Source organism: Hevea brasiliensis, chromosome 14 (assembly GCF_030052815.1).
Source record: "Hevea brasiliensis isolate MT/VB/25A 57/8 chromosome 14, ASM3005281v1, whole genome shotgun sequence".
Taxonomy (NCBI): Eukaryota; Viridiplantae; Streptophyta; class Magnoliopsida; order Malpighiales; family Euphorbiaceae; genus Hevea; species Hevea brasiliensis.
The window spans coordinates 28,260,861-28,285,279 of NC_079506.1; the positions used below are offsets into that span (position 1 = coordinate 28,260,861).

The following is a 24,419-nucleotide window of genomic DNA, read 5'->3' on the forward strand; positions in this document are numbered from 1 at the left end:
CTAAATTTTCTAAAATAAGTATTTTATTAAAAAAATGGGAACCACAAATCGATTGTAAAATCGGTTCCTATTACAACCAATTTCAGTCAATTACAAAAATTAGTTGTAAATTTATGTTTTTTAGTGTTAAAAATATTTAATATTTTATTTTTTTCATTTATATAAAGTAATATTTATTTTTTTTATAAAATAATAATTTCACAAAATATATATTAAATTAACAAAATACAACCCTTCACGAAAAAAATAAATTATAAAATTATAATATTTTTATAAAATAATATAATAAAATATTATTTTTCAATTAATAATAACAAGAGTATTGATGACACCAGGGTTGGGGCTAAAAACTTTAGTCAGTGGGTCAATTTTTTTTTTAATTCAAAACTATTTACTAAGAAAAAAAAATTTTCTACATATAACAACAATAAAGTAAAAAATTAAACAAAAATAATTTCATAAAAATAAAAAAATCTCACTATAAGTTTAAATTCTGATGAATTTTTTATTTTTTGCATGATCTCTTTATTATCAATTCTATCAAAAACAACTTTCTCAATAATTATTAAATAATTTAATTAATCCCAACTTGCTGTAGTAGTCCATTCTATTACAAAAAAATGCTCTTTTTCAATGCTTGGAGTTGTAATAAGTAATATTAATGTCAATTTTATACGTAAATTAATGATATATATATATATATATATATATATATATATATATATATAAAAGATTTTTTGTTGTGATTTTTTCTTTATTGAAAACATATCATTCATATACAAAAATCTTTTAAATTTGTCATTATTTTATATGATCATACTACAGCTTTATATAATTATTTTGTTCTTGAAATGAATGAATATTTTTATTATTAATTTTTAAGTTGGTTATTTATAACTTTTGGATGAAATTTTTCTTAATATATATATATATATATATATCCGCCCTTGGATAACACCACTCATTATTAATAATCTAAAATAATTTTATTACATTAATTTTAAAAAATAAATTTATATATATTTATTTTTTGTAAAATTTTACCATCTCAATATTTGTTTAGTGATTATTCTTAAATAATTGCTATGAAATTAAATATTATTTTATATGAAATTTACAAAAATAATATAAATTTTTTAAAATTGAAATTTTTTTAAGTAAAATAATCTGATATTATTTTCAAAAACAAGTATACTTAAAGCAGAAAGTATAATTATGTACTGGCTTAAATCAACTACTGACTATTAGCTATCAGCTATCAATTGCATCTAACAGTTAAACCAAACAAGCGCTTAATGGAAAAACCTAAACTTACCATACTTGGGTGTGGGTATAAGCTTGGTTTGGGTGAAAAATTAGCTATTTTGATTAAAGATTTAAGAGATTAATATTAAATGGTTGAATTCGGTTTTAATAAAATTTAATTATTCTTTTATTATTTTTTAAAAAATCTGATTATGGTTTAAAATTGAACTGAGCAATGCCAATTCGATTGAAATCTTGAATCAATATAATTTCAATTTCAATTTTAGAATGTGTTTGTCTTAACTTATAAATTAATTTATAAACTCTAAAAATAAGCTTACTATTTGTTTCAACATTTGTTGGGTTTATAAAATAAGTTTATATATATATAAACTAGGACGACTAACTTTTTATTTTTAGTTTTTATAAGTCCAGTATTTATAAAGTTAATTTAGCCAAGTATTTTATCATATTATCCCTCTTTAATTTTTAAAATTTCATCACATATCTCATTTAATATCATTTTTAGTCATTTTAACAATAAATATGTTTATTAGTTATTCTTTTGTTAAATATATTAACTATTTATCAGTTACTTATAAACAATAAACAATTAGATCAGATTTGTTATTAAAATTTAATTCTCATAATTAATATTGAGGAAATAATTTTAAATATGCACATCAAACATTAAAGATATGTTTTTAGTTTCATCACAACCAAAAACTTCTAGGGAGAGAGGTTTTACCTTTTTTTTTTTCTCCTCTTTATTTTTCATCTTGAATTTTTGTGATGTTTTCCCTCGTTTAATGAAATTATTAAGTGCTTTATTATTGAGATTTTTTTTTTGGAAGAATAGTTTACATGGTACAAATTTTTCTTTCAATAAAATATTAAATTTTGAAGGTTAACTAATGGAGTTCGTAAAAAAATCATGGAGTTAAAGAGTTGAGTGTGTAGCTCATCTAATGGCCAATATCTATACTCTGTCAATATTATTATGATCTTTCCATTTTTTATATTAATTTTTTTATCTATATAAAAATATAATTTATTAATTTATATTTTTTATTCTATTTTTAATTATTGAAAATTTTTTTTATTTCTATAATGAAAAGAGATGAATGAATAAAATAAAAATGATCTAATTATAAACAAAAAATAGATAATTTGATTTAAACTACTTATCATAGCATAAAACATCTAATATATACATTGGTGGAAGTGTTTTAAATGTGATGATATATGTAATCAAAATAATAATTTTTATTAAATATATAATAATTTATTTGAGGATTATTTAATTAAGGATATATAATAATGATAATTTTAATACTGTTGCATGTCATATCTTGTCTTCTTAGCATATTAGCAGGTTTCAAGGCCCAATTCCTACCTGTACTTGATGTACGTGCCCAATTTATTATTATTGTTATTATTTTAAAGTGTTCTGATGGAATAATTAATTTAAAATTTATGAACATACATTAATTAATATGTAATATTTTAAAAAATATTTTATAAAAATATCTTTAAAATTATACAAAATATATAGGTGAGTTCTTGTTTTGCACTTTTTAAGTGTTGAAGAACTTGAACTATTAAAAAAAAAATTGTCATTGAGTTTAATAAATAATATTAATGGGTTTTGAAAAATAAAGGTTTTTTTTTTCTTAAATGTGGATTTATGAATTTAAAATTTGACGTGAAATTGTGATTTTATATGATTAAAGTTTAGTAAATGTGAGTTTTGAGTTTTTTAGGTGATTATCGGTGAGTGTCATCCCCTTTTCATTTTTTTTTTTTATTGGTGAGTATCATCTCCTTTTCATTTTTTTTTATTCTCAATAATTTCAAGAACTGTACTTTTAGAGCAAATTAGTGTTTGTCCACAGCATATTTTCAAATACAAAATAATAATAAGTAACGCTTCTTAATTACAATCAATATTCATAGTAGAATCAAGCACAAAATAGAGATGATAGAAAATGCCCATTTTAATTATGACAAACATTAAGCTTTAATTTGGAAGAAAAAAAATATTTCAACATTAGTACAATTAGTCAAACCATCGACAACAATAACTAATTAAAAACAGGTTGCTCCACATATATATTACTATAAATCATATATGTCTCTCACCATGGATTTGGAACTATCCAAAAAGGTGGTGGATCAATCCTCCTTAAATCACATGCATAAAATGGTTTCACAATCTTTTCTTCCAAGCTGAACTTGCCAAGATCATGGCCTCCATACAAGTCATCCTCATTCATCTGATTCCAATTATCGTCCGTAAAATAAATAGAATTCTTTTCAAATCCTGAACAATACTGAGCCAAGAGTGACATTGAATGGTTTCCCCCTAAAAACAATACCTCATCCTTCAAATTGTCTACTCCCACCCATTTTTGCTCTCTGGAATCCAACTTGCAAACATGAAACATAAGTGTTTGATACGGGCAAACCAAAGGCTGGGTGCTGTCACCACTCAGAAGATATGCTTCATCAACAACTTCACCTTCTTCATTAACAAAATTCCCTATATACCTTAGCACCAGTAAAAGATCGCCAGATGATTCCACCAAGTAAGTTTGGCAAGAATGTAAATTTCCGAAACACTTTGTAGCTTCCAACATTTCTCTTGTGGTTGAAGGGTGGATTTCCCTTTTCTTTATTGGCAAAGAAGCATGAAAGTCCCAGACTTCAATGGAACTATCCGACGTTAATGCATAAAAAAGATCGTTAATGTATATGATATCACAATAGCCTTGAGATGCACCACTAAGAATAGTCCAACCTGAATCTCCTTTCTTACAGAAAGCAAGCCTTGAGAGGTAACCGAAAATTAGTACAACTACATAGCTGTTGTCATGAGATGGATCTGACAGCAAGATAGCTTTGGTGATAAAAACCTTTCTCAAGTGTTGGATGAAGTAGGATTTATTAACTTGAAACATGAACCTCTCAATTGTAGGCAACTGAATTCGAACTTGTGAAAAGGGGTTGAGGAGGAAGGGTTTTGCTTCATCATCTAAAAGCACTAGCCACCCATGAGATGAACCAACACACCAAGCATCATTACCGAACAGATTACCAATGTTCTTGATCTGATATGTTTTATTGTCCTCAAGACTAAAGAAGCAACGAGCATGATGTTCTTGGTTGCCAGGGAGGAGGAGCCATGGTACTTGACGTAAAGAAGAGACATATGATTTTGCAATGGAATTCCAAGAAGAACAAACAGCCTTGAAGCGAATGAATTGAGCAAAAGATAGCTTTGAAAGTATCAATCTCAGAAGTTCAGGTTGAAGCTTAGACCAATTTTGTTCGACAATGGAAGTAACCTTAGAAAAAGAAATTTGTAATCTTTTGGAGCTAGCACTCTGGTCTTCCGCCATGGTAGAAAAGAGATTTTTTTTATTGCCATTGTTATAGAAGTTTGCAAGGCTCTTATATACACTAGTCAAAGTATGCTAACCTTTTAACCAAAAGATGCATCTCTTAATGCATGAAACTATTAAGAAGAGTCGCATCTCTTCATGCGGTTACATCTTTTAACCAATAGACATAACTTTTGGATTTTTTCACCTTTTGGCAATGTACATGTCTTTTGGATTTTAATTCAAATGGACTCGGGTTGACCCACATAGGTGAGCCAGACAATATTTCTAACATTTTTCACTCGCACATGATAGGTCAACTCTCATTTCAAATTCTACAAATTTCATATTTTACAAATAGATTGTGTGATCAATGTATACTTCGAGAGCTCATTTGCTATATGTTAGGATAATATAACATCCACTACAAGACAAATGGTTTTTAACAAGGGGAAAAATCCTCGTTAAAAATTAAAAAGTGGTCATTAATACTAATTAACGACTGCAAAGGTTGGTAGTTAAGTCATTATAGGCTCTGTCATTAAACTTAACTAGTTGTTAATACTAATAACAAAGCTACAATAATCGATTGTTAAAATTGTACTATTAACGGCTATTTTAGTCATCATTATTATTATTTATGAAAGAGAAAATGACCATTAAATTTGAATTAAAATACCATTATTTTGTACTTTAACAACCTTTAATATCGTCATTAAAAATAGTTAACGATGAAAAACTTGGTTGTTGAAAAATAGTAACGATAGTAAATAATGGTCGTTAAAAGTTATTAACGACCTTTGATGTCGTCATAAAAAATTTTTAACAATGAAAAAATTGGTGGTTGAGAAAAAGTAACAATAGTAAATAATGATCATTAAAGGTTATTAACGATCTTTGATATCATCGTTAAAAATTATTACCAATGAAAAAAAATTCGTCGTTTAAAAATAGTAATGATAGTAAATAATGTTGTTAAAAGCTATTAATGATAAAAAAGAAATGGTCATTAAAAAGTATTAACGAGAGTAAAATCTGATCGTTAAAAACTACTAACGATAGTAACAATTAGTTGTAGAAAATAATTAAAGAAGCAGATAAAGTCTGGAAGCAATAGGGGCAAATAAAAAATGGAATTCTCTATGGAAGAAGATTCTAAAAGTGAAGAAAGTGCGTTAAGTTAAAAGATTGCCAAGGCCATCAAGAAACATCAAAAACACCCTAATGATGATGATTTTGACATGGGTGATGGTTCTTCTCTGTGTAGCAATACTAACCAAAGTTTTTCCACCTAAGTTCAAATTACTAACCCATATTTGTTTCCATTTCCAATTTTCTTTTGTTTCCTTCTTCAAATCCATACTTTGTGGCATTCACATAGGAGCATAACCTAACAATCCTCAAGGCTATGAATATACTCTAATTATTGATTATAATGGGATTTACATAAGACTCGTATGAATGTATTATAAAATTTTTCCAAAACTACCCTATACATTTGCTTCTTCTTTGTCCCAACAAAGGCACAATTATTATGTGGAAGGTGACACTAACCACACTCTTGGCTAAAGATGGCAAAAGTTTCTGAACTCGATTCAACCCATCCTGAACTCATTCAATTTTGTAGACCCCAATAGTGTGTGGGGCAGAGAGGAGGATTCCTTCTTCCCACTCAAATCCTTGTACCAGGCACAATATTAGATTATTATTTTTTTATCAAAAAATAATTTATTTTTGTATATTTATGTATTTAAATATCATAATTTTAGTAAAAAAAAGTATAAATATATTATGAAAGTTATGTTTAAAAATATTATTTTTAATAAATAAATTTATATTATATAATAATAAATTAAAATGAAAAATAGAAAAATAAAAAGAAAAATCTGTGCGCCTAAATTCATCCTCCCCCACTTTTTGGTGGAAAAGTCTTCGTTCCAACCCGAACCCTCTAACCTTGCCCCGTTAGCGCTGTTGCCATTCCTACATTTGCTAGGTGCACTCTTGTTGATCCTCCATAAAGCAAGGAAGGGGGCCCACTAGTAGATTTTCCATGTGCAAATATGTGATTTGATTCAAGCATATCATCTTTCATATCCATATCTTGCACGTCTAGAGCTTCTTTGATCACATACCTATTAGCAGTAGGAGATGATGTTCCCACTTGAGATCTTTTAGTTTTAGATCCTGAAGATCTTTAAGCATAGCCAATTCACTAAGTAAATTTCCTAGTTAAAGATCCGCCTATCAGTTGAAACTTTTTATCCAGTCGATGAAGATCTCGAAATAGAGTAGCTTGACCCATAATTTATGGAAGCACACATTTTGGGACAAACAAATTGATTAGGTTGAATAATCCATTCACCTTCTTTTCTCACTTAAAATTTGCTACAAATCTCAATTCCTAATTGCTCTTTCGAAGATAATGTCCAAATGATTTGTTCGTATGAATCTTGAGAGCTGAAAAATAGTAACTTTTGTTGAGTTGCCTTGCTACAATTTTGGATTACAGTCACCTGGCGTTCAAAATCTCTCTCTCTCTTTCTCTCTGTCTCTCTCTCACTTTTCAATTTAGTTGCTTATTTTGGGTAGAAATGGATTTTTTGCTCTCATATTTGCAGAGAAACGTTAGATTATCTTTGACAGGAGAGGGAGAGGAAAAGAAACTGTGGAGGGAGAGAGACATGATGGGAGAGGGAGAGGGAGATAGAGAGAGACACGTGGATTAATTATTTGTAAATAATCATAAATTTAAGGAAATAATTTGGGATCAACTCGCCAAAATATAGAAATAAATTTATAAATAATTAAAATTTCTAATGACTCCGAAATAATTTATCCATAATATTAATAATTATGATTTAAACTTTATTTCTAAATTATTAATTTTTTTTAATTTAGTGGGACTTGAGATTTGACTATTTGGCAAGTATGAGCGAGACTATAATTTATTAAATTAATAATTTATCATTCTACCAAAAATAAAAGAAAATTAATAACTTATCAAAGCGTGCAAAAGGTTTTAAGATATTGGCCAACTTTCCTTGTTGCTTATGCATTTATTTATGGGTTAATTATTTAATTCACCGTGAGCACTAAAAAATAAATTATTAGATACACTTAACAATTTCTCTTGTTTACGAGCGTAAGAGATTATGAAGACATTATCTTATGTGCATTGATCCATTAAATCAAGATTTCAGTGATTTCACTAACTAGAGGAGACTCACACTCCCACACACAACTTATGTGACTTTAGATAACAACTGGTCATCTACCAGACAGTAATAATTTACTAAATTAAATGAATTTTAACCGGTTAAATTATTTATTTATTTTTTATATATTGATAAAAAATTAATTATTATATTTATTTGTATATCAATATATACTGATTTAGTAATATTTGATGCAAAACAAAATAATTAATCGAATTAAAATTTTGAATCAAAATTTTAATTTAGTTAGTTATTTTCGTTTAAATATATATATTAGGATAACGTTGTTAAGTTATGCATTATATAACATCAATAATTAAATTTATAATTAAAAAAATAATAAGTTAAAATGAAATTTCAAATTCAGTTAATTTCTATCCAATAAAACTAATTTTATTTTTAAAATAAAATTTCAAATATTTTATATTTTTTAAATTCCATATATTTTATATTTAATACTTAATATAATATATTTTAAAATCCTTACCAAACATAAAATATTATATTTTTTAAATTATATGCATATGATTAATGATATAAAGAAAAAAAAATGTAATTGGAACGTCAAACACGCCAACAAAATGGCACAAAATTTGTCTCATTTTAATGCCCTTAAAGCACCAGATATGAAAGCATGAGAGAGAGAACTATCATGAAAGCATTTGGTGGCAAGACTGTGAGCTACCCATTACAAAGCCAATTCACATATTGAAAAGAAATCCCATCTTTATCAACCACCGCCTATCTGCAAAATTTCCAAGATAATTCTTTGAATTGATAGAGATTTAGAGATACTGGAGATTCTTGTATCATAGTTAAAGAGTCTCCTTTAATTATGACCTGATTAAAGCCTCTTATTTTGGCTAGAAGAATTGCCTTTTGAGCTAAAACTTCTAATCCATGACTTTGCAACAAAAAAAAAGAAAAAAAAAAAAACTTTCTTTATATTTATCAACTTGGTATTAAAAAAAGATAAAATTAAATTTCAGCTAAAACTTTTAAAATGACATTTTAAATATTTTTTAATAAAAATTAAAAGAAGATGAGTTAAAATGAAATTTCAAATATTTATCTTTTTTAATTCCAAATATTTCATATTTTGTAAATAAAATTATATTTTTAATTGTGCCAAGTGTTAATTATTAGTGAATACAAGTTAGTTAAATTGAATTTTGCTATCTCAAAGCTGTAATATTTTAATACAATTAGAATTAAAAAAAAAAAAGGTAATTGACAACCTATTATTAAGAATATTTCATCTATTCTTATGAAAAAAATTATGTGGACAAATCTTTTTATGAGATAAGTTTAACTAATAAGATAAGTTAAAATTAGGCTTTATCTAATAAAATTAATTTTAAATATTTTATTTAAATTTCAAATATTTTATATATACTAATAATTAAAAGAAAACAAGAGATTAGTTAAAATGAAAATTGAAATAGCTTATATTTTAATGTCTAAAATATTTTATATTTTTTAAATAAATTCTTTTTAATTATACCCTGTGTTAATTATGATTATTACAAGTTTAAAATCTTAATTAGTAGTTTTTAAATCTTTAAATCATAAATATGTATATAAATTCAAAAGATATAATAATTATGGTACAATAATTAAGATATTAAAAGGTAGTCTATCGTAAATGAAATTTTACATAATTTAAAATTTTTAAATTCTATACAGTAATAAAATAAAAAACATAAACTAAAATGAAATTATAAATAGAATTTTTATTCATATTAATTATATCTTATATTTATTACTATCTATAAAATAAATTTTACAATCTATCTCATCAAATTTTTGTAAAATGATTTTTTTTTCTGTAATGTAGTCAATTATGAAAAGTTTTATTAACTTAACAGAAAATATAAAATTTCTTCATCTTAAATTATTATAATTTTTCACAATATCTTAAATTTTAATTAAAATAATTGATGATAAATATGAAATAATAAGTATGTATACCTTATTTAATTTTATTTATAATATTTTTTAACATTATTAAAAAATATTATATGTGTTGTTTTGTGAAGAAATTTTATTTTTTCCGTTAAGTTAATAAATTTTTCATAATTGGCTAATTTACAAAAAGAAAAATCATTTTACAAAAAATTAATGAGATGAATTGTAAAATTTCGTTAAATCATCTTATTTTTTGTAACAAAATAATTTTACTGTATTTTAAATAAAGTAACCATGGAATATACCACAATTATTAAATATTTCATTTTTTAATATAATTATTATTTTTTATTATGCCATGTGTCAATTTATTATGAATACAAGTGTCAAGTTCTTGATAACCATTCTTGAGTCTTTAGCTTTCACACACACACATGTACATATATAATTATTATTTTTTATTATGCCATGTGTCAATTTATTATGAATACAAGTGTCAAGTTCTTGATAATCATTTTTGAGTCTTTAGCTTTCACATTCACACACACACACACACACATATATATGTGGTATTTGGTTTGGCTACTCTCTTTTAATTTTTGATTTAGAATGTATTTTTTAATTTATAAGTTAATTTAAAAATAAGTAGTTAGTTGTTTGGTAAGGTTATTTAAAATTAATTTTAAATAGTTTAAGTGTTTGGTTAAAAGATGCTTTAAAAAAAAACTTAATTTCTCAAAATGACAAAAAAGGATGCATTATTGAGCATTGTGATTGTTAAAATAGGGATAGTGTTGATTTTTTTAAAAATTATTAGGATAATATTGTATTTTATTTGGTAAAATATAGTTTTAAAATAAGTAAATAAGTAATAAGTAAGATTGTCTTATTTATGACTTATTTTAAGTAGTTATTTTAACTTATAAACCAAACCAAACACTAATTTACATATGACTTATAAGCAGGTTTGGCCGATTTATAAGTCAAACCAAATATAAAACTTATAAATTTGACCTTTAATTTAAATTCTCTAATAAGAAAAAAAAAACTCAAAGAATACTTGCTCAATAAATAAATAAATAAATTATATTTTCATTTGTTTTCTGAAAATAGTTTCATATTTTTATATATTAGGGAAGTGAATTCTATTGTTATTTTAATGAAAACAAAATAAGACTCATTTTTTTATATTACACTAAAAAAAAAAAGAATTAGCAACTGAACAAATCGATTTTTAATCAAATAAAATTGGTTGTTAATCAATTTAGCAACTTATTTAGCAACCGATTTAGATAGTTGCAATAAAACTGGTTGCTAAATCATGTTACAACTGACTAATAGATTGGTTACTATTAGCAATGAATTTATCAACCGAAAATTGAATCGGTTGCTAAAATAACTTTAAAAAATAAATTTTTTTATTAAAAAATATCGATTGCTTGTAGCGATCGATTTAGCAATCAAAATTGATTGCTAATAATAATTGATAAATAATCTACACATAAACCAAACCAAATATAAAACTTATAAACTAAACCAAACACTAATCTACATATGACTTATAAGCAGGTTTGACCGATTTATAATAAGTCAAACCAAATATAAAACTTATAAATTTGACCTTTAATTGAAATTCTCTAATAAGAAAAAAAAACTAAAAGAATACTTGCTCAATAAATAAATAAATTATATTTTCATTTTTTTCTGAAAATAGTTTCATATTTTTATATATTAGGGAAGTGAATTCTATTGTTATTATAATGAAAAAAAGTAAGACTCATTTTTTTATATTACCCTAAAAAAAAAGGATTAGCAACTGAACAAATCGATTGTTAATCAAATAAAATTGGTTGTAAATCAATTTAGCAACTTATTTAGCAACCGATTTAGACAGTTGCAATAAAACTGATTGCTAAATCATGTTACAACTGACTAATAGATTGGTTACTGTTAGCAATGAATTTATCAACCGAAAATTGAATCGATTGCTAAAATAATTTTAAAAAATAAATTTTTTTATTAAAAAATATCGATTGCTTGTAGCGATCGATTTAGCAATCAAAATTGATTGCTAATAATAATTGATAAATAATGGGTTCTAAAAAAAAATAGTGCCTTTAATTTGACAATTTAGCAACTGATTTTCTATTGCTAATTCTTAAAAAAAAATTATATTTCTAAATAACATAAAAATTCTTATAAATAAATTATTCTAAAAATTACTAAAATATAATTTATTAATTAAAATTTTGTACTAAAAATTAATATAAAAACATTATAGTAATAATAATTATTAATCAAAATAATAACAAAAAAATTAATAAAAAAAATTAATTAGTGCCACAAATAATTTACTAACAACAAATATTTATAAAAAAGTAAATTATAATAAAAAATAAATTAAATAAAAAAATGAGACAGAAAAAGTAGATGAAGAAGGAAAAAGTGAAATAAAAAGATGATGAAGAATAAAATAGATGAGAAAGAAAAAGAAAATAAAGAAAAAAAATGAGAAAGAAAAAGATAATAAAGAAGAAAATAGATGAGAAAGAAAAAGAAAATAAAGAAAATAGATTAGATAGAAAAAAATGATAAACAAAATAGATAATAATGAAAAAGATGATAGAAGAAATAGAGAGAAAATAAAAGAAAAAGCAAAAAAAAAAAGTAGTGGGAAAAGGACGTGAGTAGTGGTTTATATAAGTGAATTAACAATTGATAACGATTGATTCAGTGGAGTTCAATTTTTTTTAAAAAAAAAGTAGAGAATTTTTTGGGAAAAAATTTTGTAACCAATTTTATTTTCAGTTGCAGAATCAGTTGCTAATAGCAACTAATTTCATTTAATTTTAAAAATCAGTTACTGCTAGTAAGTGATTTATAAATCAGTTACAAAGAAAAAAAATTAGGCAAAAATTTTTGAGAGAAAAATTATAACTAATTCACAATCTATTGCTAATAGTAATCGATCTCATTTGATTCCAAAAATCAGTTGCTGTTAGTAACCGATTCACAAATCATTGAAAATTTGAAAAAAAAAAAAACAAAAATGAGTGGAAATTTTCCTCTTAAAATTTAGCAATCGGTGCAATCAGTTACTAAATTTTAAAATTGGTTACTAATTATATATTCAAGATTTTTCTAATATTGATTAGCAAATAAATATAATTTGATTGCTAATAGCATTCGACTTAGTAACAGATTCTTGAATCAATTGTTAAATTTTCTAAAATAAGTATTTTATTTAAAAAATGGGAACCACAAATCGATTGTAAAATCGGTTCCTATTACAACCAATTTCAGTCAATTACAAAAATTAGTTGTAAATTTATGTTTTTTAGTGTTAAAAATATTTAATATTTTATTTTTTGCATTTATATAAAGTAATATTTATTTTTTTTATAAAATAATCATTTCACAAAATATATATTAAATTAACAAAATACAACCCTTCACGAAAAAAATAAATTATAAAATTATAATATTTTTATAAAATAATATAATAAAATATTAATTTTCAATTAATAATAATAAGAGTATTGATGACACCAGGGTTGGGGCTAAAAACTTTAGTCAGTGGGTCAATTTTTTTTTTAATTCAAAACTATTTACTAAGAAAAAAAATTTTCTACATATAACAACAATAAAGTAAAAAATTAAACAAAAATAATTTCATAAAAATAAAAAAATCTCACTATAAGTTTAAATTCTGATGAATTTTTATTTTTTGCATAATCTCTTTATTATCAATTCTATCAAAAACAACTTTCTCAATAATTATTAAATAATTTAATTAATCCCAATTTGCTGTAGTAGTCCATTCTATTACAAAAAATGCTCTTTTTCAATGCTTGGAGTTGTAATAAGTAATATTAATGTCAATTTTATACGTAAATTAATGATATATATATATATATATATATATATATATATATATATATATATATATAAGATTTTTTGTTGTGATTTTTTCTTTATTGAAAACATATCCTTCATATACAAAAATCTTTTAAATTTGTCATTATTTTATATGATCATACTACAGCTTTATATAATTATTTTGTTCTTGAAATGAATGAATATTTTTATTATTAATTTTTTAAGTTGGTTATTTATAACTTTTGGATGAAATTTTTCTTAATATATATATATATATATATATATATATATATATATATATATATATATATATATATATATCCGCCCTTGGATAACACCACTCATTATTAATAATTTAAAATAATTTTATTACATTAATTTTAAAAAATAAATTTATATATATTTATTTTTTGTAAAATTTTACCATCTCAATATTTGTTTAGTGATTATTCTTAAATAATTGCTATGAAATTAAATATTATTTTATATGAAATTTACAAAAATAATATAAATTTTTTAAAATTGAAATTTTTTTAAGTAAAATAATCTGATATTATTTTCAAAAACAAGTATACTTAAAGCAGAAAGTATAATTATGTACTGGCTTAAATCTACTACTGACTATTAGCTATCAGCTATCAATTGCATCTAACAGTTAAACCAAACAAGCGCTTAATGGAAAAACCTAAACTTACCATACTTGGGTGTGGGTATAAGCTTGGTTTGGGTGAAAAATTAGCTATTTTGATTAAAGATTTAAGAGATTAATATTAAATGGTTGAATTCGGTTTTAATAAAATTTAATTATTCTTTTATTATTTTTTAAAAAATCTGATTATGGTTTAAAATTGAACTGAGCAATGCCATTTCGATTGAAATCTTGAATCAATATAATTTCAATTTCAATTTTAGAATGTGTTTATCTTAACTTATAAATTAATTTATAAACTCTAAAAATAAGCTTACTATTTGTTTCAACATTTGTTGGGTTTATAAAATAAGTTTATATATATATAAACTAGGACGACTAACTTTTTATTTTTAGTTTTTATAAGTCCAGTATTTATAAAGTTAATTTAGCCAAGTATTTTATCATATTATCCCTCTTTAATTTTTAAAATTTCATCACAAATCTCATTTAATATCATTTTTAGTCATTTTAACAATAAATATGTTTATTAGTTATTCTTTTGTTAAGTATATTAACTATTTATCAGTTACTTATAAACAATAAACAATTAGATCAGATTTGTTATTAAAATTTAATTCTCATAATTAATATTGATGAAATAATTTTAAATATGCACATCAAACATTAAAGATATGTTTTTAGTTTCATCACAACCAAAAACTTCTAGGGAGAGAGGTTTTACCTTTTTTTTTTCTCCTCTTTATTTTTCATCTTGAATTTTTGTGATGTTTTCCCTCGTTTAATGAAATTATTAATTTTTTTTTTGGAAGAATAGTTTACATGGTACAAATTTTTCTTTCAATAAAATATTAAATTTTGAAGGTTAACTAATGGAGTTCGTAAAAAAATCATGGAGTTGAAGAGTTGAGTGTGTAGCTCATCTAATGGCCAATATCTATACTCTGTCAATATTATTATGATCTTTCCATTTTTTATATTAATTTTTTTATCTATATAAAAATATAATTTATTAATTTATATTTTTTATTCTATTTTTAATTATTGAAAATTTTTTTTATTTCTATAATGAAAAGAGATGAATGAATAAAATAAAAATGATCTAATTATAAACAAAAAATAGATAATTTGATTTAAACTACTTATCATAGCATAAAACATCTAATATATACATTGGTGGAAGTGTTTTAAATGTGATGATATATGTAATCAAAATAATAATTTTTATTAAATATATAATAATTTATTTGAGGATTATTTAATTAAGGATATATAATAATGATAATTTTAATACTGTTGCATGTCATATCTTGTCTTCTTAGCATATTAGCAGGTTTCAAGGCCCAATTCCTACCTGTACTTGATGTACGTGCCCAATTTATTATTATTGTTATTATTTTAAAGTGTTCTGATGGAATAATTAATTTAAAATTTATGGACATACATTAATTAATATGTAATATTTTAAAAAATATTTTATAAAAATATCTTTAAAATTATACAAAATATATAGTTGAGTTCTTGTTTTGCACTTTTTAAGTGTTGAAGAACTTGAACTATTAAAAAAAAAATTGTCATTGAGTTTAATAAATAATATTAATGGGTTTTGAAAAATAAAGGTTTTTTTTTCTTAAATGTGGATTTATGAATTTAAAATTTGACGTGAAATTGTGATTTTATATGATTAAAGTTTAGTAAATGTGAGTTTTGAGTTTTTTAGGTGATTATCGGTGAGTGTCATCTCCTTTTCATTTTTTTTTTTATTGGTGAGTATCATCTCCTTTTCATTTTTTTTTTATTCTCAACAATTTCAAGAACTGTACTTTTAGAGCAAATTAGTGTTTGTCCACAGCATATTTTCAAATACAAAATAATAATAAGTAACGCTTCTTAATTACAATCAATATTCATAGTAGAATCAAGCACAAAATAGAGATGATAGAAAATGCCCATTTTAATTATGACAAACATTAAGCTTTAATTTGGAAGAAAAAAAATATTTCAACATTAGTACAATTAGTCAAACCATCGACAACAATAACTAATTAAAAACAGGTTGCTCCACATATATATTACTATAAATCATATATGTCTCTCACCATGGATTTGGAACTATCCAAAAAGGTGGTGGATCAATCCTCCTTAAATCACATGCATAAAATGGTTTCACAATCTTTTCTTCCAAGCTGAACTTGCCAAGATCATGGCCTCCATATAAGTCATCCTCATTCATCTGATTCCAATTATCGTCCGTAAAATAAATAGAATTCTTTTCAAATCCTGAACAATACTGAGCCAAGAGTGACATTGAATGGTTTCCCCCTAAAAACAATACCTCATCCTTCAAATTGTCTACTCCCACCCATTTTTGCTCTCTGGAATCCAACTTGCAAACATGAAACATAAGTGTTTGATACGGGCAAACCAAAGGCTGGGTGCTGTCACCACTCAGAAGATATGCTTCATCAACAACTTCACCTTCTTCATTAACAAAATTCCCTATATACCTTAGCACCAGTAAAAGATCGCCAGATGATTCCACTAAGTAAGTTTGGCAAGAATGTAAATTTCCGAAACACTTTGTAGCTTCCAACATTTCTCTTGTGGTTGAAGGGTGGATTTCCCTTTTCTTTATTGGCAAAGAAGCATGAAAGTCCCAGACTTCAATGGAACTATCCGACGTTAATGCATAAAAAAAATCGTTAATGTATATGATATCACAATAGCCTTGAGATGCACCACTAAGAATAGTCCAACCTGAATCTCCTTTCTTACAGAAAGCAAGCCTTGAGAGGTAACCGAAAATTAGTACAACTACATAGCTGTTGTCATGAGATGGATCTGACAGCAAGATAGCTTTGGTGATAAAAACCTTTCTCAAGTGTTGGATGAAGTAGGATTTATTAACTTGAAACATGAACCCCTCAATTGTAGGCAACTGAATTCGAACTTGTGAAAAGGGGTTGAGGAGGAAGGGTTTTGCTTCATCATCTAAAAGCACTAGCCACCCATGAGATGAACCAACACACCAAGCATCATTACCGAACAGATTACCAATGTTCTTGATCTGATATGTTTTATTGTCCTCAAGACTAAAGAAGCAACGAGCATGATGTTCTTGGTTGCCAGGGAGGAGGAGCCATGGTACTTGGCGTAAAGAAGAGACATATGATTTTGCAATGGAATTCCAAGAAGAACAAACAGCCTTGAAGCGAATGAATTGAGCAAAAGATAGCTTTGAAAGTATCAATCTCAGAAGTTCAGGTTGAAGCTTAGACCAATTTTGTTCGACAATGGAAGTAACCTTAGAAAAAGAAATTTGTAATCTTTTGGAGCTAGCACTCGGGTCTTCCGCCATGGTAGAAAAGAGATTTTTTTTTATTGCCATTGTTATAGAAGTTTGCAAGGCTCTTATATACACTAGTCAAAGTATGCTAACCTTTTAACCAAAAGATGCATCTCTTAATGCATGAAACTATTAAGAAGAGTCGCATCTCTTCATGCGGTTACATCTTTTAACCAATAGACATAACTTTTGGATTTTTTCACCTTTTGGCAATGTACATGTCTTTTGGATTTTAATTCAAATGGACTCGGGTTGACCCACATAGGTGAGCCAGACAATATTTCTAACATTTTTCACTCGCACATGATAGGTCAACTCTCATTTCAAATTCTACAAATTTCATATTTTACAAATAGATTGTGTGATCAATGTATACTTCGAGAGCTCATTTGCTATATGTTAGGATAATATAACATCCACTAAGACAAATGGTTTTTGACAAGGGGAAAAATCCTCGTTAAAAATTAAAAAGTGGTCATTAATACTAATTAACGACTGCAAAGGTTGGTAGTTAAGTCATTATAGGCTCTGTCATTAAACTTAACTAGTTGTTAATACTAATAACAAAGCTACAATAATCGATTGTTAAAATTGTACTATTAACGGCTATTTTAGTCATCATTATTATTATTTATGAAAGAGAAAATGACCATTAAATTTGAATTAAAATACCATTATTTTGTACTTAACAACCTTTAATATCGTCATTAAAAATAGTTAACGATGAAAAACTTGGTTGTTGAAAAATAGTAACGATAGTAAATAATGGTCGTTAAAAGTTATTAACGACCTTTGATGTCGTCATAAAAAATTTTTAACAATGAAAATATTGGTCGTTGAGAAAAAGTAACAATAGTAAATAATGATCATTAAAGGTTATTAACGATCTTTGATATCATCGTTAAAAATTATTACCAATGAAAAAAAATTCGTCGTTTAAAAATAGTAATGATAGTAAATAATGTTGTTAAAAGCTATTAATGATAAAAAAGAAATGGTCATTAAAAAGTATTAACGAGAGTAAAATCTGATCGTTAAAAACTACTAACGATAGTAACAATTAGTTGTAGAAAATAATTAAAGAAGCAGATAAAGTCTGGAAGCAATAGGGGCAAATAAAAAATGGAATTCTCTATGGAAGAAGATTCTAAAAGTGAAGAAAGTGCGTTAAGTTAAAAGATTGCCAAGGCCATCAAGAAACATCAAAAACACCCTAATGATGATGATTTTGACATGGGTGATGGTTCTTCTCTGTGTAGCAATACTAACCAAAGTTTTTCCACCTAAGTTCAAATTACTAACCCATATTTGTTTCCATTTACTAACCCATATTTGTTTCCATTTCCAATTTTCTTTTGTTTCCTTCTTCAAATCCATACTTTGTGGCATTCACATAGGAGCATAACCTAACAATCCTCAAGGCTATGAATATACTCTAATTATTGATTATAATGGGATTTACATAAGACTCGTATGAATGTATTATAAAATTTTTCCAAAACTACCCTATACATTTGCTTCTTCTTTGCCCCAACAAAGGCACAATTATTATGTGGAAGGTGACACTAACCACACTCTTGGCTAAAGATGGCAAAAGTTTCTGAACTCGATTCAACCCATCCTGAACTCATTCAATTTTGTAGACCCCAATAGTGTGTGGGGCAGAGAGGAGGATTCCTTCTTCCCACTCAAATCCTTGTACCAGGCACAATATTAGATTATTATTTTTTTATCAAAAAATAATTTATTTTTGTATATTTATGTATTTAAATATCATAATTTTAATAAAAAAAAGTATAAATATATTATGAAAGTTATGTTTAAAAATATTATTTTTAATAAATAAATTTATATTATATAATAATAAATTAAAATGAAAAATAGAAAAATAAAAAGAAAAATCTGTGCGCCTAAATTCATCCTCCCCCACTTTTTGGTGGAAAAGTCTTCGTTCCAACCCGAACCCTCTAACCTTGCCCCGTTAGCGCTGTTGCCATTCCTACATTTGCTAGGTGCACTCTTGTTGATCCTCCATAAAGCAAGGAAGGGGGCCCACTAGTAAATTTTCCATGTGCAAATATGTGATTTGATTCAAGCATATCATCTTTCATATCCATATCTTGCACGTCTAGAGCTTCTTTGATCACATACCTATTAGCAGTAGGAGATGATGTTCCCACTTGAGATCTTGTAGTTGTAGATCCTGAAGATCTTTAAGCATAGCCAATTCACTAAGTAAATTTCCTAGTTAAAGATCCGCCTATCAGTTGAAACTTTTTATCCAGTCGATGAAGATCTTGAAATAGAGTAGCTTGACCCATAATTTATGGAAGCACACATTTTGGGACAAACAAATTGATTAGGTTGAATAAACCATTCACCTTCTTTTCTCACTTAAAATTTGCTACAAATCTCAATTCCTAATTGCTCCTTCGAAGATAATGTCCAAATGATTTGTTCGTATGAATCTTGGGAGCTGAAAAATAGTAACTTTTGTTGAGTTGCCTTGCTACAATTTTGGATTGCAGTCACCTGGCGTTGAAAATCTCTCTCTCTCTCTCTCACTTTTCAATTTAGTTGCTTATTTTGGGTAGAAATGGATTTTTTGCTCTCATATTTGCAGAGAAACGTTAGATTATCTTTGACAGGAGTGGGAGAGGAAAAGAAACTGTGGAGGGAGAGAGACATGATGGGAGTGGGAGAGGGAGAGGGAGAGGGAGATAGAGAGAGACAAGGGAGAGAGACACGTGGATTAATTATTTGTAAATAATCATAAATTTAAGGAAATAATTTGGGATCAACTCGCCAAAATATAGAAATAAATTTATAAATAATTAAAATTTCTAATGACTCCGAAACAATTTATCCATAATATTAATAATTATGATTTAAAATTTATTTCTAAATTATTAAGTTTTTTAATTTAGTGAGACTTGAGATTTGAGTATTTGACAAGTATGAGCGGAACTATAATTTATTAAATTAATAATTTATCATTCTATCCAAAAAAAAAAGAAAATTAATAACTTGTCAAAGCGTGCAAAAGTTTTTAAAATATTGGCCAACTTTCCTTGTTGCTTATGCATTTATTTATGAATTAATTATTAGATACACCGTGAGCACTAAAAAATAATTATTAGATACACCTAATAATTTCTCTTGTTTACGAGCGTAAGAGATTATGAAGACATTATCTTATGTGCATTGATCCATTAAATCAACTTTTCAGTGATTTCACTAACTAGAGGAGACTCACACTCCCACACACAACTTATGTGACTTTAGATAACAACTGGTCATCTACTAGACAGTAATAATTTACTAAATTAAATGAATTTTAACCGGTTAAATTATTTATTTTTTTTATATATTGACAAAAAATTAATTATTATATTTATTTGTATATCAATATATACTAATTTAGTAATATTTGGTCCGAAACAAAATAATTAATCGAATTAAAATTTTGAATCAAAATTTTAATTTAGTTAGTCATTTTCGTTTAAACCACACACACAGATATATATATATATATATATATATATATATATATATATATATATATATATATATATATATATATATATATATTAAGATAACGTTGTTAAGTTATGCATTATCTAACATCAATAATTAAATTTATAATTAAAAAAATAAAAAGTTAAAATGAAATTTCAAATATTTATCTTTTTTAATTCCAAATATTTCATATTTTGTAAATAAAATTATATTTTTAATTGTGCCAAGTGTTAATTATTAGTGAATACAAGTTACTTAAATTGAATTTTGCTATCTCAAAGCTGTAACATTTTAGGTTCAATATTATTAAGAATATTTCATCTATTCTTATGAAAAAAATTATGTGGACAAATCTTTTTATGAGATAAGTTTAACTAATAAGATAAGTTAAAATTAGGCTTTATCTAATAAAATTAATTTTAAATATTTTATTTAAATTTCAAATATTTTATATATACTAATAATTGAAAGAAAACAAGAGATTAGTTAAAATGAAAATTGAAATAGCTTATATTCATAAACTAAAAAGAAATTATAAATATAATTTTTATTCATATTAATTATATCTTATATTTATTACTATCTATAAAATAAATTTTACAATCTATCTCATCAAATTTTTGTAAAATGATTTTTTTTCTGTAATGTAGTCAATTATGAAAAATTTTATTAACTTAACAGAAAATATAAAATTTCTTCATCTTAAATTATTATAATTTTTCACAATATCTTAAATTTTAATTAAAATAATAGATGATAAATATGAAATAGTAAGTACGTATACCTTATTTAATTTTGTTTACAATATTTTTTAACATTATTAAAAAATATTATATGTGTTGTTTTGTGAAGAAATTTTATTTTTTCCGTTAAGTTAATAAATTTTTCATAATTGACTAATTTACAAAAAGAAAAATCATTTTAAGAAAAATCATTTTACAAAAAATTAATGAGATGAATTGTAAAATTTCATTAAATCATCTTATTTTTCGTAACAAAATAATTTTACTTTATTTTAAATAAAGTAACTATGGAATATACCACAATTATTAAATTTTTCATTTTTTAATATAATTATTATTTTTTATTACGCCATGTGTCAATTTATTATGAATACAAGTGTCAAGTTCTTGATAACCATTCTTGAGTCTTTAGCTTTCACACACATACATATATAATTATTATTTTTTATTATGCCATGTGTCAATTTATTATGAATACAAGTGTCAAGTTCTTGATAACTATTTTTTAGTCTTTACCTTTCACACACACACACACACACACACACACACACACATATATATATATATATATATATATATATATGTGGTATTTGGTTTGGCTACTCACTTTTAATTTTTGATTTAGAATGTTTTTTTTTTTTAATTTATAAGTTAATTTAAAAATAAGTAGTTAGTTGTTTGGTAAGGTTATTTAAAAATAATTTTAAATAGTTTAAGTGTTTGGTAAAAAGATGCTTAAAAAAAAACTTAATTTCTCAAAATGACAAAAAAGGATGCATTATTGAGCATTGTGATTGTTAAAATAAGGATAGTGTTGATTTTTTAAAAAATTATTAGGATAATATTGTATTTTATTTGATCAAAATATAGTTTTAAAATAAATAAATAAGTTATAAGTAAGATTGTCTTATTTATGACTTATTTTAAGTAGTTATTTTAACTTATAAACCAAACCAAACACTAATCTATATATGACTTATAAGCAGGTTTGGCTGCTTATAAGTCAAACCAAATATAAAACTTATAAATTTGACCTTTAATTGAAATTCTCTAATAAGAAAAAAAAACTCGAAGAATACTTGCTCAATAAATAAATAAATAAATTATATTTTCTTTTTTTTCTGAAAATAGTTTCATATTTTTATATATTAGGGAAGTGAATTCTATTGTTATTTTAATGAAAACAAAATAAGACTCATTTTTTTATATTACAATAATAAAAAAAGAATTAGCAACTGAACAAATCAATTGCTAATCAAATAGAATTGGTTGTTAATCAATTTGGCAACTTATTTAGCAACCGATTCAGACAGTTGCAATAAAACTGGTTGCCAAATCATGTTACAACTGACTAATAGATTGGTTACTATTAACAATGAATTTATCAACCGAAAATTGAATCGGTTGTTAAAATAATTTTAAAAAATAAATTTTTTTATTAAAAAATATCGATTGCTTGTAGCGATCAATTTAGCAATCAAAATTGATTGCTAATAATAATTGATAAATTATCTACACATAAATCAAACCAAATATAAAACTTATAAACTAAACCAAACACTAATCTACATATGACTTATAAGCAGGTTTGACCGATTTATAAGTCAAACCAAATATAACACTTATAAATTTGACCTTTAATTGAAATTCTCTAATAAGAAAAAAAAAACTAGAAGAATACTTGCTCAATAAATAAATAAATTATATTTTCATTTTTTTTCTGAAAATAGTTTCATATTTTTATATATTAGGGAAGTGAATTCTATTGTTATTTTAATAAAAAAAAATAAGACTCATTTTTTTATATTACACTAAAAAAAAAAGAATTAGCAATTGAACAAATCGATCGTTAATCAAATAAAATTGGTTAATCAATTTAGCAACTTATTTAGCAACCAATTTAGACAGTTGTAATAAATCTGGTTGCTAAATCATGTTACAACTGACTAATAGATTGGTTACTATTAGCAATGAATTTATCAACCGAAAATTGAATCGGTTGCTAAAATAATTTTTAAAAATAAATTTTTTTATTAAAAAATATCGATTGCTTGTAGCGATCAATTTAGCAATCAAAATTGATTGCTAATAATAATTGATAAATAATCAGTTCTAAAAAAAAAATAGCGCCTTTAATTTGACAATTTAGCAACTGATTTTCTATTGCTAATTCTTAAAAAAAAAATTAAATTTCTAAATAACATAAAAATTCTTATAAATAAATTATTCTAAAAATTACTAAAATATAATTTATTAATTAAAAATTTGTGCTAAAAATTAATATAAAAACATTATACTAATAATAATTATTAATCAAAATAATAACAAAAAAATTAATAAAAATAAATAATTAGTGCCACAAATAATTTACTAAAAACAAATATTTATAAAAAAGTAAATTATAATAAAAAATAAATTAAATAAAAAAATGAGACAGAAAAAGTAGATGAAGAAGAGAAAAGAGAAATAAAAAGATGATGAAGAATTAAATAGATGAGAAAGAAAAAGAAAATAAAGAAAAAAAATGAG

General features: G+C 24.5%; 2 protein-coding genes across 2 annotated transcripts; both read right to left on the bottom strand.

Moving 5' to 3' along the window:
* Nucleotides 1-3,236: 3,236 nt before the first annotated feature.
* Nucleotides 3,237-4,650, bottom strand: LOC131173256 (putative F-box protein At5g38270). Its single transcript, XM_058135290.1, has one exon. The coding sequence runs from the start codon at nucleotides 4,644-4,646 to the stop codon at nucleotides 3,384-3,386; it is 1,263 nt and encodes a 420-aa protein (XP_057991273.1). The 5' UTR covers nucleotides 4,647-4,650; the 3' UTR covers nucleotides 3,237-3,383.
* An 11,536-nt stretch (nucleotides 4,651-16,186) lies between these two features.
* Nucleotides 16,187-17,644, bottom strand: LOC131173321 (putative F-box protein At5g38270). Its single transcript, XM_058135451.1, has one exon. It carries the CDS (start codon nucleotides 17,638-17,640, stop codon nucleotides 16,378-16,380), a length of 1,263 nt encoding a protein of 420 aa, XP_057991434.1. The 5' UTR covers nucleotides 17,641-17,644; the 3' UTR covers nucleotides 16,187-16,377.
* Nucleotides 17,645-24,419: the final 6,775 nt, after the last annotated feature.

What these genes read in the sequence shown, in the direction of transcription:
- LOC131173321 (XM_058135451.1), bottom strand. Translation starts at nt 17,640, where the DNA reads ATGGCGGAAGACCCGAGTGCTAGCTCCAAAAGATTACAAATTTCTTTT.
- LOC131173256 (XM_058135290.1), bottom strand. Translation starts at nt 4,646, where the DNA reads ATGGCGGAAGACCAGAGTGCTAGCTCCAAAAGATTACAAATTTCTTTT.